This window comes from Lagenorhynchus albirostris, chromosome 7 (assembly GCF_949774975.1).
Source record: "Lagenorhynchus albirostris chromosome 7, mLagAlb1.1, whole genome shotgun sequence".
In the NCBI taxonomy this organism is placed as follows: Eukaryota; Metazoa; Chordata; class Mammalia; order Artiodactyla; family Delphinidae; genus Lagenorhynchus; species Lagenorhynchus albirostris.
Window position 1 is genome coordinate 7,777,110 of NC_083101.1, and position 20,389 is coordinate 7,797,498.

Below are 20,389 nucleotides of genomic sequence, written 5' to 3' on the forward strand. Positions count from 1 at the left end.
AATAAGACAAGAACCTCTTCCGGCTGTGAAACATGGCGGCGCCCATTGGAAGGACCACATTTGGGAGCGGGACCATAAGGCACTTCCGTCCGGGTTCAGCTCTTCCGCGAACCCGGGACACGGGCTTCAGGCATGGGGTTAGACGGCCTGGCGCGGCTGCATGGGCTCTTCGCCGCCTACAAGCCCCCGGGACTAAAGTGGAAGCATCTGCGCGATACCGTGGAGCTGCAGCTTTTGAAAGGTGAGTGCCTCTAGCGAGACCCACGATCCCGCTCCCATTTTCCCGGGAGGCCATCTACGCTTCTGATCCTTGCTGCAAAATAAAGTCATGTGACCTAGTCGTCTGGGCAGAGCGGTTTCCTAATCGACTGTTCTATACACTCCTCGCCTTCCCCTGTGTTCATATGGGTAAACAGGCTCAGTATTGTCCGTTGTCATAAATAGTTAATAAGTAGTAAAGTCAGGATTTAAACCCAAGTCTGTTTCTTAACTTCTGCTTTCAGAAGTAGAGTACTCTAAAATCTCTAAAACCCCTTGGACAGAAGTAGTCAGTGAGTTTACAGTATAACAACAATAACAAGGATAATGTGTTAAGGACCTACTCTGTACTAAGCGCTGTGTGGGCTTTCATCTGTCTTCTACATTTCCATACTTACCTGTCCCTCTATCCCCCACCCCCGGTGTTCAGACAGAATCGACAAGATGTTCTTTACTTATGTGTGCTCAGGTCTCAATGCTGGGAAGCGTCCTGCCTCTGAACATCGTGTTCGCTTCCTGCTGGGCCCCGTGGAAGGCAGTGAAGAGAAGGAGCTGACCCTCACAGCCACCAGTGTGCCCACCCTCATCGACCATCCGCTGGGTAAAGCACATTCAGGAAGGGGCCTGGATGTCACTTCCCAGGAAATCCCTGCCCAGAGTCAGTGTCCTAGCCAGAGCTCAGACTCCTTCTGTCCCAAACCAGTGTAGGGCCACAGTGGGGATGAAGTATTTGACCAGGGATTGGCAAAATTTCCTGGAAAGGGCCAGATAGTCAATATTTTAGGCTTTGCAGGCTCACCTCTGCCGTACTGCGGAAGCAGCAGCTATAGACAGTATGTAGAGCAATGAGCCTGGCTGTGTTCCAATAAAATTTTACTGGTGGATGTTGGTATTTGAATTTCATATAATTTCATATGTCATGAAAATTATCCTCTTGATTTTTTTGAACCATTGAAAAATGTAAGAACCATTTTAATTTGTGGGCCATAAAAAAAAACAGGCTTGAGGATTTGACTTGTGGACTATAGTTTGTTGACCTCTATTATTCTGGGACTCCAGGTAGGAATTGAGACCCTCGGGTAGAAGTCATAAGGAGGGAGTTTTGGGCTCCTGTGAAAGAGTGATTTTTTAAAAAATTTATTTTATTGAAGTACAGTTGATTTAGTGTTGTGTTAATTTTGCTGTATAGCAAAGTGATTCAGTTATACATATATGTACATTCTTTTTCATATTCTTTTCCATTATGGTTTATCACAGGATATTGAATATGGTTCCCTGTGCTATATGATAGAACCTTGTTGTTTACCCATTCTGTATACAATAGCTTGCATCTGCTAATCCCAAACTCCCAGTCCATCCCTCCCCCTCCCCCTTGGCAACCACAAGTCTGTACTCTGTGTCTGTGAAGAGTGACTTACTATAGTCAACAAACCTGCCCAACAGTGAAACTAGTTCTGACAATGAGCCCCTGTCATTAGACATGATTAAAGCATGCGTTGGGGAGGCTCTATAGGAGGGCTGAGGAGCTTGACCAGGAACCTCTAAAACCCCTTGGAGAGAAGTAATCAGTGAGTTTACAGTGTAACAACAATAACAAGTCTGATGTGTTGAGGACCTACTCTGTACGGGGTACTGTGTTAGGCTTTTCCCAAATACTATCCCACTGAATCCTGTGAGGTGGGTCCTAGTCCCATTTCACAAATGAGGAAACTGATGCTCAGTGTTGACTAATGTTAAGTCATGTAGCCTGGATTCAGTAGGCTCTTAACCGCCCCATACTGGTCTCCGAGGTTCCTCTTGATCTACAGAAGTGTAACAGCATCTAGCTCATTCCTGCATTCATTCATTTTTTTTTCCAGCTTTCTTGAGGTATAGCTGATATACAAAAAAACTGTACATACTTAATGTATATTAATTTGATGGGTCATTCATTCTTTCGGGAAATGGGTTATTTCCCGAGCAGTCAGTGAGTTCTGGGCTGTGGGGGCAGAACTGTGAACACACAGACCCAGACCCCTGCCTTAAGGAGCTCACAGCCTCCATTTTCTCCCTGGGAGAGTGGCCAGGACTCTCCTTCTACAGGAGCTGGATAGGGAACCCCCCCAGTCTTGATTCCAGTGTTCTGCCCAGTCCACTCAAAGTGTCTCATGGGGGGAATGGTGATGGACGGACTTAACAGGCCCCCTGGGTTGCCCTTTCTCTGGGCCCAAGAAACTGAAGAAGTGGTTTTGGGCCCCAAATTCCATGGTGAGGAAACCTGAAAGTCCAGCCTGATGCTGGTTTTGGACCTCATTCTAGGAATGAGGTCACCATGCAGCCCAGAGCCATCCTGGAGGCTGGATTCTTTGAGGAAAAGGACCTCGTTTGTTTCTTTCCAGTACGTGGACCAGCATTCACCAGCCTGAAGATTGGCATGGGGCACCGACTGGATGCCCAGGCGTCTGGGGTGCTTGGTAGGTGGTGTGGTGAGCCTGGGGTGCAATGATAGAGGCTTGGGAGAGGATCGGGGAGCTCCCAGGAGCGCAGCCCATTTATAACCTGACAGCCATTTCCTGCTACTGCCTCACTCCCTTGATTCCTGCCAAGTCTGATCCCCTGGAGAGGTGACTGGTGGGAAGGGGGAAGTCGTGATCACCCACGTTTATCAAGTGATTCCTGCCTGTGACGTGTGGTTTGAAACTCTTTGTGCACATGCATTCACCATAATGACCTTATTTGGTAGATACCATATGATTTTAGGAAGAAAGTAAGGCTCCGGGAGCATAGGTAACTCATCCTGGGTCATGTGTCTAGTGAATGTCCCTGGACCAGAGAGGGAAAACCATCATCGCCTGCATGGGGTAGCCAAGTGTGTGACCCTGGCCCCACCGGCTGGGCTCTGGATGTCGCTGGAGCTGGACACACAAAGCCCTGAGTCATGAGCCATCTGTGTCCCCAGGGTCAGGTGGCGGCCACGTCCTTCATACACAACAGTCACAGCAACTTGTCTTGCTTCCTGGGACACAGGCAGGCGGACGTGATCTCATGCCCCGCTCCCTCCAGGAGTGATGGATGGTCATTCTTTCCTTCAGCCAGAGGGAGACACAGACCGGAGGAAAGGCAGGGAGTGGCCACAATGCCCCCATTTAGTTGCCGGCTTCTTCCTTTGTGTGCATTGCCTCGATCATCACAACACCCACAGGGATCAGACAGCATTTTTATCCCCATTTTACTGATGGGGAGCCTGAGACCCAAGGAGGTTAAAGGACATGCTTAGAGCCACCCCAGATGTGAATGCAGGTCTGTGTGACTGGGCCAGTGGTCTCCTACTTCTGAGTGCATCAGGACCCCAGGGAGCTTGCTAAAGATCCCTAGGCTCCCACCCCAACACGAGTCAGAGTCAGTATATGTGGGTGGGTCCCGGAAATCTGCATTTTCATATATGCACAGAGGAGCTCACTTGTTCCCTGTAGAAGAAGCTCTTCTTGCCTCCTTGCTGGCTTCCACAGCCTTGGAAGTGGGAGTATTCTGCTGGAGGGGGTGAGGGTTGGAGGACCCAGGGGAACAGGAAGGGGGACCCAGGTGTGAGACCAGGCTGGGTGCCTTTCAGTGCTCGGCGTGGGACGTGGACGAAGGCTCCTCACCGACATGTACCACGCTCACCTCACCAAGGTACGGGGGCTGGGGATGGCCTGCTTATCCCTTAGCCCTTTCCCTGGGGGTCACTGGTACGATTCTGAAGCAGAGATGATTCCATGGAGAATACCCAGGCCATCAGCAAGCATTTTGTTTTCGGGTCATGTACCAAGGGAGGTTGTAACATCATAATGACAGCTGGCATCATCGCATGCTGGCTACTCTGTGCTGAGTACTGTACGCGGACTCCCTTGCGGATGCCTTACAGCATCCCCGCAAAATGGGATCTATTGTTAACCCATTTTACAGATGAGAGAATGAGGCGCAGGAGACGATGCTTGCTCGGGGTCACCCAGCCTTTAAGGGGCAGAGTTGGGATTTGAACCTGGTTCTGTCTGACACCGTCTGGGTGTCAGGAAGCTTACATCCATGCTGGGCTGCAGGGTCTGGCATCACGATCATGTGCGGAGATGCCACATTAGAAGGCCTGTGTTTTCAGTGGTTAAGAGCACAGATTCTGCAGCCAAGTTTTCACTTCAAAACTCAGGTTGTACCACTCTGCCAGTTCTGCCTCCTTGGGTGAATTACTTAACATCCGTGTGCCTCCGTTTCCTCATCTTTGAAATGGGAGTGATTGTAGTACCTCCTCTGTGCGGTTGCTTTGAATATTTAGTCAGTGACCGTATGTAACATGCTCAGCACAGCCACTGGCACGTGGTGGATGCTCAATCGATGTCACTGTTGTCGTCCTCTCTGTTATCGTCATTACTGTTATTGGACGCAGAGGCAGGCAGCTGCACAGATCGAATTTGGAGGGGAGAGAGAAGCTGACAGAGCATCCTGGGAGGGGCCTGGCATTATGAGTTGTCAGGTTGGGCAGAAGTGGAGAGGTGTGGAGGCCCGGGGTTGTTGCAGGGTGGCTCGGGGCACCCTTCGCAGGCTTCTGATGCTTGCTGTCATAGGAGAGGAAGTCGGGTGTCCTTCCTCAGGGGCAGCTGGGCAGGGGCTGAGCACCTGAACTCCCTGAGGGGAGACCAGAGGGCCCCCCAGCCTCAGTCTAGCGCCTCGGGGGCCTGAGCTGCTGGGCCGCATCTCCCTCCTTGCCATGGCGGCTTAGAGCCGAGAGGCTGATCATACCTCCCTCTCCCTGTCCTCGCAGGATTACACAGTGCACGGCCTCCTGGGCAAAGCCACAGACGACTTCTGTGAGGACGGGCGGCTGGTGGAGAAGACGACGTATGGTGAGAGCCCACGGGAGTCCAGGGCGGGCGGAGGGGCGGGCGCGGCTGCCTCTTCATTTGCTTCCTTTGGTTCCTCACCCTGACGTGGGCTGTGAGGGCTCCCGCTCAGTTATTCTCAGACACACCAAGCCGGGGCTGGCTGTTGGCACGGACATGTGATTCTGACTTCCAGGAATGCCCTGTGCTCCCCTGTGCTCTGCTTAAATGTTACCTCCTTAAGTGGTTTCAGTGTACTGTCAGAAAAGTAATCAACTAATGATTAGTGATTATTTAATATCTGTCTCCCCACCAGAATGTCAACCATGAGAGCAGGAACTGTGTAGTTCCACTCCTGTGGTCACACACAACACAGCGCCTGGGACATGGGAGGTGCTGTATGGATGGATGGATGGATGGATGGGTGGGTAGACGGGTGGATGCATGGGTGGGTGGATGGATGGCTTATTCTTCATTTCTCACTCTCCCCATGTTCTTAGACGTCCTATATGATCTGTTGCATTGGCTTATTTGACGTTTTTTGAGCACCAACCACGTGCCAGGCACTGGGGGCAGGGGCCGGAGGCATATGATGAATCAGATGGGGTCCCCAATCTTAGGCCTCACAGTCTAGCAGGGAGAGCAGACACACACCTCTGCGTCTCCTGGAGAAGATTAAAAACATGTGGCGAAGCAGTGCTGTCTATATATTTGTACTTGTATGTGTGTGTCAACATCCAAAAAATGTCTAAAGACAACTACCAGGTTGACACTTCTGAGAGGGAGGAAGCCAGAATTTGGAGGAGGGGAGATGTTTGTTGGTGTTGATCTAAATTTTTTGAAGAAGATTCTTGTATCAATTATATAATTAAAAATAGGACTTCCCTCGTTGTGCAGTGGTTAAGAATCCGCCTGCCAATGCAGGGGACATGGGTTCAAGCCCTGGTCCAGGAAGATCCCACATGCCGCGGAGCAGCTAAGCCCATGCACCACAACTACTGAGCCTGCGCTCTAGAGCCCACGAGCCACAACTACTGCAGCCCGCGTGCCTAGAGCCCGTGCTCCGCAACAAAGAGAAGCCACCGCAATGAGAAGCCCACGCACCACAACCAAGAGTAGCCCCTGCTCGCCACACCTAGAGGAGGCCCGCGCACAGCAACAAAGACCCAACACAGCCAAAAATAAATAAATTTAAATAAATAAGTAAATACTATAGGGACTTCCCTGGCGGTCCAGTGGTTAGGACTGTGCGCTTTCACTGACGGGGCCTGGGTTCAGTCCCTGGTTGGCGGGGCCTGGGTCCAAAAAAAATAAATAAATAAAATAATAATGACATAAACACTGAAGAAAACTAAGTGCTGGGAAAGAGACCCAGGTGCAGGAGGAAGAAGCCACGTGCTGTAAGAGGGGCTTCCTGGAGCAGGTGGCATTTGAGCTGGGCTGTAAATGAGTGGGGAGGAGGCTGCAGCAGGCGCCGCCAGATGAGGCAACAGCGTGAATGAAACCAGACAGAAGGGATGAGAGGCCCAGGCCCTTCCCAGCTGGCCAGGCCTTAGTCAGTTACCACACCTGCTCCCAGAGATTCTGGCCTGTGGAGTCAGAAGTTGGTGGCTGCCCCAGCTGGCCTGCAGGCTCGGCCTCCCTGCAGTCCGTGGGCATCCCCAGGCTTTGCAGCTGCCTGCTCCACAGTCACTTGGTTGGACCAGCAGGCAGAGGAGCCACTCCCACTTCTTGCCACCCATTTCTGCATTTGGACAGATGGCACCCTCCCTCCTGGTGTCCCTGGCCTGAAAAACCCCAGACTGGGGCTCAGGGGACCAGGCTTACAGTGTGGGGCAAGGGGCTTCCCTGGTGGTGCAGCGGTTGAGAATCCTCCTGCCAGTGCAGGGGATACGGGTTTGATCCTTGGTCCAGGAAGATCCCACATGCCGCAGAGCAACTAAGCCTGTGCGCCACAACTACTGAGCCTGTGCTCTAGAGCCCGTGAGCCACAACTACTGAAGCCTGCACGCCTAGCGCCTGTGCTCTGCAGCAAGAGAAGCCACCTCAGTGAGAAGCCTGCACACTGCAACAAAGAGTAGCCCCCGCTCACCGCAACTAAAGCCTGCGGGCAGCAACGAAGACCCAACACAGCCAAAAATAAATAAAATAAATTTATTAAAAAAAAAAAGAATATGGGGCAAATCACATTACATCTTTGGAGCCTCATTTCCAGAAGGAAGTGTTCTTAACTTGGGGTGTGTGAGCTCCTTGAAAATGTCCTCAAAATGTTGAGTTCATGTGTATCTTTCTGAGAAGCGGGTCCACAGCCTTCATAAGATTCTCAAAGGACTCTCAACCCCCTAAATGGGAACCCTGGGACCAGGATGCTCTGGGACCCCAGCTAGGTTCCAAGGACAGGGCTGGTTGGTGGGAAGGGAAATTGCCAGTTTTGCCTCCTCAGTGGGCACCTGTGTGCTGACCATCCCCTGGCTTTTCCAGACCACGTGACCAGAGAGAAGCTGGAGCGAATCCTGTCCCTGATCCAAGGTTCCCATCAGAAGGCTCTGGTGATGTAAGTGAGGCCCGACCCACACCTCCCTGAAAGGGGACCCTCAAGGAAGTGCTGGAAGGGCAAGAAGTTGCCCACAAGGCTCCCTGTAGGCTCCGCCTACTCTGGGGCAAATTCCAAAACCAGACACAAGCACCCATTCCTTTCACAGCCTGCAGAAGTGTTTCTTTGTGCTGGGTCTTGGACCAGCCCCTGGGGAGACCAAGGGGAACAAGAGATCCCAGCTGGCCTCCTAGGGAGTATATGAGCTAAGGGAGAGGAGAGCTAGGGGTCCACACCATCACGGCACAGAACCAGGGGGCGGAAGTGGTCAACACAGGTATGACCGTTGAAGCCAAGGAGAGTGTGAGAGGGGGTCAGAGCCTGCAGTTAGGGATTGGAGGGGACAGAACAAGGCTGCTGCAAAGGTGGCTAGAGGGGCAGGGAAGGTGGAAAGCGAATGAAGAGCTTCAGGAAAGGCATGAATAGGGTAGGGCCAGGAGTAGGCAGTCAGCTGCCCACTCTGGTGCCTCCTGATCCCCAGGTACTCCAACGTTGACCTACAGACCCAGGAGGCCTATGAGATGGCCCTGAGCGGCGTGCTCCGGCCCATGAACAAGTCCCCAATGCTGGTAACTGGCATCCGATGCCTCCAGTTTGCGCCTCCAGAATTCCTCTTAGGTAAGTTGCTCCAGGAAGTTGGGAGCAGTGCCACCAGGCTCCTGGGTTTGGGGGGGTCACTGTGGAAGGCCCTTGCAGAGGCCAGCACGTGTGAGCCCTAGGCTCCGCTGGCCAAGGCACCGGGGCCGACTTCCTTCCTAGCCTCAGGCTGGACTTGGCTGATCACACAGCGCACAGAACAAATGATGTCCTCTCTCCTGCCAAGTCCCCCTTTGAAGCCAGACCTTAACAAGCAGAGATTATGTTTAGTGGCTCGTTTCCAGAGCTGCCCAGTGTTTCAAGTCATTGTGTGGCATCAGACACCACTCTCCCCTCCCGGATCCCACCCAACTCAGCAACCCGACCACCACTTCTTTCTTTGTTTATCGTATTAAGGAGGGCTCCTTGCTCCTTTTCTTTCTTTTTTTTTTTTTAACAGCTTTATTGCAGTATAATTGCTTTACAATGGTGTGTTAGTTTCTGCTTTATAACAAAGTGAATCAGCTGTACATATACATATATCCCCGTATCTCCTCCCTCTTGTGTCTCCCTCCCACCCTCCCTATCCCACCCCTGTAGGTGGTCACAAAGCACTGAGCTGATCTCTCTGTGCTATCTTGCTCCTTTTCTTGAGTGCTGACCAAGACTCTTCTGATGCTAAGTGCCTTATAGAAATTATCTCTTAGATTCCTCACAACCACTCATTTTACAGATGAGCAAACCAAGCCTTAGAGCAGCACTTTGCGAACTTTAACCTGCCCACAATCACCTGGGGTTCTTCTTTCCCCCCCGTCCCCCGGCCATGCCACATGGCTTGCGGGATCTTACTTCCCTGACCAGGGATTGAACCCAGGCCCCGGCAGTAAAAGCGCTGAGTCCTAACTGGTGGACCGCCAGAGAATTCCCAACCTGGGATTCTTCTTAAAAGGCCAATTCTAGGAATTCCCTGGTGGTCCAGTGGTTAGGGCTCCGCACGTTCACTGCAGGGGGGCATGGGTTCAATCCCTGGTTGGGGAATTAAGATCCTACAAGCTGCGAGACCAAAAAAAAAAAAAAGGCAAATTATGACTCAGCAGGTCTGGGTGGGGCCTGAGATTCTGCATGTCTAACAAACTTTCAGGACCCACCCTGGGCTACACTTTGAAGAACAAAGCCCTAGAGAAGTAAGTTGTCTTGCTAAGGTTATTACATAGCCAGGAGGTCTCAAGGGGTGTGGATCTAGATCAGCGGACACCAGAGGCTGTGCTTCTGACCACCACCTCTGTTGTGTGTCCCTGGCAGAGGTGCAGTGCATGCATGAGACGCAGAAGCAGCTGCGAAGGCTGGTGCACGAAATCGGCCTGGAACTGAAGAGCACTGCTGTCTGCACCCAGGTGCGGCGTACACGCGATGGTTTCTTCACCCTGGACGATGCCCTCCTAAGGACCCAATGGGACCTACCCAGCATCCAGGATGCCATCCAGTCCGCAGCACCCCGAGTGGCAGCAGAGCTGGAGAAGAACTTGAGGCCGGGGCTGGGCACCCAGTAGCCCTTCAGTCCAGGCTGGCCCTGGGACTCCGAGGGGCCAAGCTCTGCCTTGGGGCTGGAGAGCCATGCGGGACATTGAAAGGCCAGGCTGCTGGGGGAGCGGTGGGTGTATAAAGATAAGAATTGTTCATGAGCCAGAACTGATGACTGTGCAGAATGTGGGGGGTGGGCGGGAGCTTTTTAACACATGACAGAAAACCAACAGGGACTTTCCTGGTGGTCCAGTGGTTAGGACTTGGTGCTTTCGCTGCCAGGACCCTGGGTTCAATCCCTGGTCAGGGAACTAAGATCCTGCAAGCTGCATGGCACGGCCAAAAGAAAATAAAAGATCAACAGACTTGGCTTAGTTAAAAAGAAAAAAACTTCTGTACAGTGGAAAAGATGCTAAATGAATGACAGACTGATAAAAATATTTGTTATATACTTAAGAACTAATATCTATAATATATAAAGAGCTCTTATAAAACAATAAGAAAAAGATGACAAGAAAATGGGTCAAATGACATGAATTGTGTGTTTATACAGCAAAACAAATCCAAATGGCCAGTAAACCTGAAATGATGCTCAACTTCTCTAATAATGAAAGACATTCAGATGAAAATGAGATGACTTTTCCTTGCCTTTCAAACAAATTAAGAAAAGATAACACCCAGTATTGGGGAGGATGTGAGAAGATGGGCAATCTGTACTGTTGGTAGGAATATACAACTGTGTAACCTTTTAGGAGTAATTTGGTAGTATGTATCAACATTTGAAATATTCCTGCCCCGGGGAATTCCTTGGTGGTCCAGTGGTTAGAATTCAGCACTTTCACTGCCGTGGCCCGGGTTCAATCCCTGGTCAGGGAACTAAGGGTCCTCAGCAGCCATGGCTCACGGGCCCAGCTGCTCCGCGGCATGTGGGATCTTCCCGGACCGGGGCACGAACCCGCGTCCCCTGCATCGGCAGGCGGACTCTCAACCACTGCGCCACCAGGGAAGCCCAATTTCCTCCTTTTTATTTGATAATTTCCACCAGAATACAAACATGCTATTTAATCTCCTATCTTAAAAGCAAACAAACAGAAAACAGCATGGCAGGTCCTCAAAAAATTAAACATAGAATTACCATATGATGCAGCGATTCCACTTCTGGGTATATACCCAAAGGAACTGAAAGCAGACTCAAACAGATGTTTGTGTACCCATGTTCAGAGCAGCATTATTCACAGTTGCCAAAAGGTGGAAATAATCCAAGTGTCTATTGATAGATGAATGGATGAGCAAAATGTGGTCTATCCACACAACAGAATATTATTCAAACACTAAAAAGGAAGGAGTTCCTGACACCTACTACAACATGGGTGAACGTTAAAGACATTATGCTAAGTGAAATAAGCCAGTCACAGGAAGACTAATACTGTGTGATTCCATTTATATGAGGTACTTAGAATAGCCAGATTCACTGGGACGGAAAACACAATGGTGGTCGCCAGGGGCTGGGGAGTGGGGAGTTAATGTTTAATGTGTACAGAATTTCAGCTTTGCAAGGCAGAAAGAGATATAGAGATAGACAGTGGGGATGGTTGCACAACAATGTGAATGTACTTAATGCCACCAAATTGTACACTTAATGACGCTTAAAATGGTAAATTTTATGTGTATTTTATGTATATTTTACCCTCAAAAAAGCTCCACACAGAAAAACAAGCATACTCTTTCTTAACCTTCCATCTCTCTCCAGTTGCTGCATTTCTCTGCCTTTTTTTTTTTTGAGAAGTCAAAAGTTGTTTTTTTAATTTCAGTTAGGTAAATATGTCTGTAAAAATCTTGGAAAATGAATTTTTACCTAAGGTCTGTTTTGATTAAAAACAAGGATACATATATTCTAAATCATTTCAGAATTATTTACAGAACAAAAAATTCACGAACGACAGAACAAATACACTAGATAAGGCAAAATGTTATGGTTTAAATTCTGTTTATAGGAAGCAAACATTTGAGATTGTATCAAAATACAAAATTGGGAAAAAATCTGCTTCTAAAGAATTAGATTAAAACGGAATGATGTGGAAGAGCTTAAAGCCAAAAATATATGTTACAGAAACCTACACCCAATTAAGGAAAAGACAACAATATTAATATCCAGCAAAAATAATAGAAGAGAAGCACAGTCAGTGATGAATACCAATCAAACTTGAACTTCAATGCACCAAATTAATCGGCATGCAATTAAAAACAAGGTTAGGGACTTCCCTGGTGGCGCAGTGGTTAAGAATCCACCTGTCAGTGCAGGGGACACAGGTTCGATTCCTGGTCTGGGAATTTCCCACATGCCACGAGCAACTAAGCCCGTGTATCACAACTACTGAGTCTGTGCTCTAGGGCCCACGTGCTGCAACTACTGAAGCCCACACACCTAGAGCCCACAACAAGAGAAGCCACGGCAATGAGAAGCCCGTGCACCGCAAGGAAGAGTAGCCCCTGCTCGCCACAACTAGAGAAAAGCCCACGTGCAGCAACAAAGACCCAACGCAGCCAAAACAAAACAAAACAAAAAAAACAAGGTTAGCCACTGAAAGACAAACCAACAACTTTCTAATTTTACTGGCATGCTTTAACACATGACCTTATTTCACCCTACACAAGAATACCTGAATTTAAAACAGAGGATTTGGTTAATCCAATCAACATAATGAAACTAACGGATATGCAAATCCTTATGCTTTACTAAGATTTTACTCACATTTTACATCTCTATTTGAACATATGTTCAATGGGCTATTTATATAACTTTTCTTTATAAATTTTTAAAAAATTAAAAATAGTTGTGTACATTAAAAACCTAAAGTGCTTTTCTTTTTCTTTCTTTCTTTTTTTTGGCCACGCAGCTTGCAGGATCTTAGTTCCATCACCAGGGATCCAATCCTACCCTTTTAAGAATAAATGTGGGGCTTCCCTGATGGCGCAGTGGTTGAGAGTCCGCCATGGGCACTGAGCCTGCGCGTCCGGAGCCTGTGCTCCGCAACAGGAGAGGCCACCACAGTGAGAAGCCTGCGCACCGCAACAAAGAGTGGCCCCCGCTCTCTGCCACTAGAGAAAGCCTGCACACAGCAACGAAGACCCAACGCAGCCAAAATTAAATAAATAAATAAATTTATTTTTTAAAAAAAGAGTAAAGCTCCTGGAAAGATTGTCTCTAGTCGCTGCCCCCAGTTCTCACCACATGCTCCCTGGAACCCACTCTAGTCAGACACTCACTCTCCACTGCTTTCCAGGAACCGCTCTTGCCAAGGTCAAGGACGACCTCCTCCTCTTTAAATCCAGCGGCTCCTTCTCAGCAGGGTGTGACACAGCCGGTCACTGCCTCCTCCTGGAACTGTCTCCTCCTCCCTCCCTGGCTCCTTCTCAGCCTCTTTGCTGGAGCCCCTCCTCCCCTGCTCTCCTCCGCGGTGCCCACAAGCTCCAGGCAGCTCTACTCTCGGCCCTCACTCGCTCCTTGAGGATGTCAGTCTGAAATCACATGGCTTGAATCCCATCAATCTGTCATGCCCACATTTATGTTACCTCTCACCGGACCTTTCCCATGAACTCCATTCCTAAATATCTGTTCTTTAGCATTTCCACTTCCGTGTTGAGCTGGCATCTCAAACCTAACAGATCCCCAGACTGACTGCTTATCTTCCCCTGCACCCTGCTCTCCCCCAGAACTCCTCACTCCAGTAACTCACAGTTCCACCCTTCCACTCGCTCAGGCCCAAATCCTAAAAGCCCCCTTTTCCTCACACCCCATATTTAACCCATCAGCAAATCCTGCTGGCTCTACCGTCAAAAGACTGTTGTTTCCAGAATCTGACCCCTTCTTTCCTCCCTCCCTCCCTCTCTTTCTTTAGTTCCCCATCTGGGATGAACCGGTGCCCCCTGCAGTGGAAGCGTGGAGTCTCAACCACTGGACCGCCAGGGAAGTCCCAGAATCTGACCATTCACCTCCGTCCACTTACCCTCTCATTTTGCTGTACACCTGAAACATTGTAAATCAACTATACTTCAGTTAAAAAAATGCTATTTATAAAATTAAAAAAAATATATGTATTCGGCAGGGAGGGGAGGGAGGCCCAAATTTTATGAGCTTCAGGTCCCAACCCTTTTTGGGCTCGTGGCATGCAGGATCTTAGTTCCCCAACCAGGGATCAAACCCGTGCCCCCTGCCGTGGAAGCATGGAGTCTTAACCACTGGACCGCCGGGGAAGTCCCTGGGTCCCAACCCTTTTTCATAAGTGCCAGCACTTACCACCATCTGAAGAATGATTTATTTTTTATTTGCTTTATTGTCTGTCTCCCCCACCTTAGATGAATGAATATCAATACCCAGATAACCACAGTTTTCAAGGTAACGAATTTTCTCTTCTTACGTTCCCCAGCTCACTCCCCCACCCCACCCTATTGCACCACGAATGTTAGCTCATTAAGGCCCCACTTTGAGCTGTAAGGACCTTGCATTCCCAGGGGAGCCAGGAATATGCTTAGAACGCCCAAATCTATCATCCTAACAATGAGCTGACATTTGCCTATTTCATTAGAGTCATTAATCCAGCTTTTATATCTATGATCATTTGTGAAGTGGCCATGGCAGGTATTATTTTACCTACTTTACAGATGAAGAAACTGAGGTCTGGGGAGGTCCCGCCACCACCAGCCCAGCCTCCTGCATCTGTCTACACATGGCATGGCCTGCTGAGCTTTAGCTCTGGCCATAGAATAAAAACAAACAAAACCCCGTTCCCACCACCGTATCATCATCTGATTTCTTCTGCAATATCCAGTCAGACCCTGACTAACCCCCTCCTTCGAGCACTTCAGCAGGAGGCGTGGGACTTACCTGGAGGTGGGCTGGGTAACCAGAGGGACAGATATTAGTTACTCCAAGAAGTTTCCCTCTTGGTGAGACCTGGATCGGGATGCTTTCGGGGCAGTGGACATTGACTAAGAGAGACAAGCATCAGGTGGGTGGCCGGGTGTGATGGGTGGGGTGGTGGGCTGTCCCGGGGCCTTCCAGCCCCCTTGTGGTCTGCAAAGCAGCCTGTGACCCCCTGCCCAGCAATCTTCTCCAAGTAGTCCCCGCCCCCAACCCTACAGGTACTTCCCGAGCCCCTAGTAAATCAGAAACGAGAAGAGCCCTAAGATGGCAAAACAGGCCAATCTCCTTCCGGGCAAACCAGCTGGGCAGGTCTGCTGGTGCCAGGGTGGAGGTCGGAGGAGCAGAGCTAGCAAATGCCTGGGCCTATGAGAAGGCTCTGGGGAGAAGCCAGATACAATCTCACCTAGGTTTGATCCAGAGCTGGCTCTTAGGGTCTGGTGGCTCTGTAGATGGGCTTGAAGATGGCTGGTTTGGAGGCAAGATTTGATTGGATGTTATTCCTGGTGGTTAGAAGCAACCTGTCAACCATCCAGGAATGCTCACCGGAGAGGCCAGATATCAAAAACACCTGGGGAGCTTGTTACAAAAAATACAGGCCTGCCCCCCTACCAAAGCAGAATCCCTAGGGAGGAGTTAGGGACCCATATCTTTTCCTTTAAAAGCCCTCTCAGGTAATTGTGACACTCAAGAGGTTTGGAAATTATTACCTGGTCTTTAAAGAGAATGCCTGTGGGGACTTCCCTGGTGGTCCAGTGGGTAAGACTCCGCGCTCCCAATGCAGGGAGTCCGGGTTCAATCCCTGGTCGGGGAACTAGACCCCTCATGCATGCTGCAACTAAGACTCGGTGCAGCCAAAACAAATAAATAAATAAATATTAAAAAAAAAAAAGAGAGAGAGAATGATTGTGGAACTTCAACCTTGGAGTTGGCCACTTAGCTTTGTTTCCTTGGGAAAGTGACTTAACCTCTCTGAGCTTCATTTGCCTCATCTGGAAAATGGGGCTAATGATGTACCTCTTAGGGCTGCCATTGGAAATACTTGTTGTAGTCATGCTGAGCTCTAGGCTTGGGGCCTGGCACAGAGTATGTGCTCCCAGTGTTGGCTGCTATGAGTATCATTGCCGCTGAGATCCTCTGGGATTCTGGAATGAACACGAGAGGCTGAGGAAGCTAAAGGCCAGGAGAGGATCTGCTCCTGTTCAGAGTTCCCAATGTTGGGGATGAGAGGCTCCCTGGGAAGGGAGCGAAGTCTCCTGCTCAGAGGAATCAGGAGAGAGGTGCCAAGGCCAAACTCAAGGTAGAGGCCTCTAGGTCAGGGCCTTGGGCAGGTACAACTTCGAAGAAGCACAGTGAAGATTTGTGGCTTAAAGGCTCAGAGTTCTGGATTCAAGTTCTGACTTCTTTTATTAATGTATGACCTTGGGTGAGACTCAAGAGAGGCTGAGCCTTGGGCTTCCCTGGTGGCGCAGTGGTTCAGAGTCCGCCTGCCGATGCGGAGAACACGGGTTCATGCCCCGGTCTGGGAGGATCCCACATGCCGTGGAGCGGCTGGGCCCGTGAGCCATGGCCGCTGGGCCTGCGTGTCCGGAGCCTGTGCTCCGCAATGGGAGAGGCCACAACAGTGAGGGACCCGCGTACCGCAAAACAAACAAACAAAAAAACAAAACAAAACAAAAAACATTAAAAAAATCTCAAAATTTAAAAAAAAAAAAAAAGAGAGAGGCTGAGCCTCGGCTGGGAGGAAGACAGCTCACCATCAGCCAGGCTCTGGAGCCAGACGGGCTCAGCTGCTTCTTGGAACTGTGACCTTGAGCAAGTTACTCTGCCCCTCAGACCTCAGTTTGGAAATGGGGATACTCCACCTAACCACACTCTGCTTGGGAGGTGCCAGTGAGATACTGCCCATGAAGCACTCATCTCCCTGCTGACCCACAGGTTTCAGAAATGTTAGTTATCTCCATCAACCCTTCTCTGGGGAAACCTTCAGCTTGTGACTGGTTTGAATGGTGGCCGTCACCTTTCATCTGGTGACAACACCTGACTTGACAGTACCCAGAGCTTTCATCACAGAGCCTCCAGGCGTCAAGGTTGCGGGCCCCTCAGGCACCACTCTTCCATAACAGACGCCCCCGATCTGGCCTTCCTCCCCTCTGCAAATTGTCCTCTGTTTCTGAGCAAAGCTAAAGTGGGGTGTTATTTGGTGACACTGCCTCGATGAGGTCAGGCTGCCCGGAAACGACCCCTTTCTGCCCTCAGGGATGAGAATACAGGCTGTTTTTCATTAGTGTTTTGAACTCTAGTATGTACCAAATGATGAATGTTTTGGAGTAAGGTTTACACTGAATGTGATCAAACAATGTTCCTGCACTCACAGTGTCAGTTGCCCTTGGTAGCCCGTTTCCTAGCACCATCAGGGCACGCCCTGACCAATGGCACGTGTCACTATGCACATCTCACCACCAGTTGGCTCCTTACTGCCCAGGGTGGCGGTTGGGGTCACTTCAGACTCTGGGAGAGGTGCTGCCATAGAGAACCCCCTCTTCTATGTGGGGCATTCTGAGGATCTTGTCTGTGGCCAGTGGCTTGGCAGGACCAGACCTTCCCAGGCAGAGCCCTCCCAGGGGCAGCTTCCCCGGCAGCTGGACGCATCTCTGAGCAGACACTGCCCCCTTGAGGCCTCTGCTTGCCATCACACCTGGGAGCGCTGACTTCACACAGAGGGAAGTGGACCCAGATGATGCTTTCCAAGCATCCTCCAGGGGTGCCTTAAAATTGGCCCCAAATGCAAAAGTCTTTGGAGCACTGGCAGTGTATTCATTCTCAATTTGAGAACCTGGAATCTACCTTAGTGCCTTTTGCTGCCTTCCAGAAGAATGCAACTCTGGGCGATCATCAGAAAACAAGTGCATAGCCACAGGAGGTCTGTAATTTGTAAAGAGGCAGGGGGATCTCCCTGACGGTCCAGTGGTTACGGTCCAGTGGTTAGGGCTCTGTGCTCTCACTGCCGAGGCCCCGGGTTCGATCCCTGGTTGGGAAACTAGGATCCCACAAGCCGCATGGCAAGGCGGAAAAAACGAAAAACCGTAGAGGCAGGGATTTTAGGGAACTAGTGAGAAGTGTCCTTGCTTTCTAGTAACATTTGGAATTACGGCTGGAATTAGGGTTGAGGATAAGGTTAGAGTTAAGCAAAATGACTAGTATAGAGTTAAAGAGGGAAAGATATCTTGCTATAAGTTTTTTTAAATATAAATTTACTTATTTATATTTATCTTTGGCTGCGTTGGGTCTTTGTTGCTGTGCACAGGCTTCTCTAGCTGCGGCGAGTGGGGGCTACTCTTTGTTGCGGTGCGCAGGCTTCTCATTGTGGTGGCTTCTCTTGTTGTGGAGCCTGCTCTAGGTGAGCAGGCTCAGTAGTTGTGGCACGTGGGCTCAGTAGTTGTGGCTCATGGGCTTTAGAGCACAGGCTCAGTAGTTGCGGCATGTGGGCTCTGCGGTGCGCAGGCTTCAGTAGTTGTGGCTCGTGGGCTCTAGAGTGCAGGCTCAGTAGTTGTGGCGCACAGGCTTAGTTGCTCCACGGTACGTGGGATCTTCCCGGATCATGGAAGATGATCATGGATCGAACCTGTGTCCCCTGCATTGGCAGGCGGATTCTTAACCACTGCACCACCAGGGAAGCCCTCTTGCTATAAGATTTGAAATTAGCTACCAAAACGAGGTGGGAGAAATAAATAAAATAAAAGGAAGGATGAATTAATTACAGGAAGGTCAACGTTAACTAGCTAGATTGAGAACTAAGAGAGTAAGAAGTGGTGGAGGTGTGGAGACGTGGTCCTACAACTGTGGTACTGACAACAGTATAATAACATTGCATGCTGTATAGAGAAGTGGGAAAAAAAGGGGAAAACCACCAATAATCCTACCATCTTAACTAAGCATTATTATGGTTCATTCCCTTTGTTTTTGCTTCCTACATGTCTTCTTTTAAAGTCTTTATTGGATTTTTTTCAAATCATAAGAGTTAAATTATAGGGACTTCCCTGGTGACACAGTGGTTAAGAATCCGCCTGCCAATGCAGGGGACACAGGTTCGATCCATGATCATCTTCCATGATCCGGGAAGATCCCACGTACCGTGGAGCAACTAAGCCTGTGCGCCACAACTACTGAGCCTGCACTCTAGAGCCCACGAGCCACAACTACTGAAGCCTGCGCACCGCAGAGCCCACGCGCCACAACTACTGAGCCTGAGCTCTAGAGCCTGTGAGCCACAACTACTGAGCCCGCGTGCCACAACTACTGAAGCCCACGTGCCTAGAGCCCGTGCTCTGCAACAAGAGAAGCCACCGCAATGAGAAGCCCTCGCACTGCAACAAAGAGTAGCCCCCACTCACTGCAACTAGAGAAAGCCTGCGCGCAGCTACGAAGACCCAACGCAGCCATAAATAAATATAAATAAATTTATTTTAAAAAGTATTTAAATTATGAAACTTGTAAGTTGTGGAAAGTAAAAACCACACCCATCTCAAAAAAAAAAAACCAAAAAACAAAGACTGGCCCAAAATGCAGAGTTGGGTTACAATTGTGTTTGGGAGAGGCTTCGTTCCTAATCACTCTGCAACCAGAGTCCCTTGGAGTCCTGGGTCCACTAAATTCTCGGCCTCTGGGCCTTTGTAAATAGTTTCCCCCCTGGAATACTACTCTCCCACGTTCTTGTCTGGCTGACTCCTTTTACTGTGCAGGCTTCGATGTCTCTTCTCCCAGCGTTTCCCCAATGTCCCGAATTGGCTGGTGCCGCTTAAATGTGCTCCTGTAACCCCATGACAACCTTTATCACGTTGCACTGTCATTGCTTCTTACTTACTGCTGGCAGAGAAGCGCTGTGTGGCAGAGACCCAGACACCGTGACTCCCAGCTCCTCCTTCTGCGGACAGAGGCAGGATAATCCAACTGTCTGCGATCTGCAATAGAACCAGAGCATGGGCCTGGGTCACGCCGTCCCCTGAGCAGGACGGGTTGCTGTCCAGCATTAAAGGGGAGCTGGACTGACGTTCCCAGGTGCTGGGTCCCAGGCAGTTGCTCATCAAATCCCTGAAGCACTCTCTGGAGGTAGGTACTTGTGGCTGAGACAGCAGCTGGTCCCCATCAAATACCTGGCTGCTGACCCAGAGCAGTTCAGGCCACATGACTAGTTCTGGACCACTGTCTGTGAGCAGAAGTGACGTCTGCCCATTTGGGGGTGAGTCGGTTCAGAGCTGACGTGTCTTCTCCATCTCTTTCCCCCAATTGTGGGTTCCAGTGGTGAAGCTCCAAAACGTAGGAGGGCCACCAGATCCTCATTGGACTTTGTGAAACAAAGGCACATTTACTGCATTTAGCCAAGGAGGTTTGGGGGTCGTTGAGGCAATTCATGCTAATTGCCCTGATGCATACGGCACTACTATCATTTCTACTCATCGAGGCCAAGACAACTGCCCACGGTCACACAGCTTGTAAGCGGGCAGAGCTGGAACTCAAGCCCAGGCCTGACTTGCATGGCTGGTGTTTAGAAACTAAACGTACTTCACCTCATGAAAGCCTGTCCCCAAGCACTGCTCTAACTTCTGAAATCTCATGAGAATGTCCAGCGGGAGCAGTCAGAATACTTGGCGGGTCCGAGTGGACTCCTGCTATTCTGGATTGCACTCC

At 49.8% G+C, this 20,389-nt stretch overlaps 1 protein-coding gene across 3 annotated transcripts; it reads left to right on the forward strand.

Moving 5' to 3' along the window:
- Positions 1-40: 40 nt before the first annotated feature.
- On the forward strand, positions 41-13,974 carry TRUB2 (TruB pseudouridine synthase family member 2). Of its 3 annotated transcripts, none has more exons than XM_060154222.1 (8): positions 41-241; positions 728-859; positions 2,637-2,711; positions 3,848-3,909; positions 5,033-5,114; positions 7,572-7,644; positions 8,165-8,301; positions 13,680-13,974. In XM_060154222.1, the coding sequence occupies exons 1-8, from the start codon at positions 133-135 to the stop codon at positions 13,694-13,696; spliced, it is 687 nt and encodes a 228-aa protein (XP_060010205.1). In that variant the 5' UTR covers positions 41-132; the 3' UTR covers positions 13,697-13,974. The 3 variants fall into 3 exon arrangements, with proteins under 3 accessions (XP_060010205.1, XP_060010203.1, XP_060010204.1); XM_060154220.1 differs by lacking the exon at positions 13,680-13,974 and adding an exon at positions 9,562-11,496 and having other exon boundaries at positions 53-241; XM_060154221.1 differs by lacking the exons at positions 41-241; positions 13,680-13,974 and adding an exon at positions 9,562-11,496 and having other exon boundaries at positions 730-859; positions 2,557-2,711.
- Positions 13,975-20,389: the final 6,415 nt, after the last annotated feature.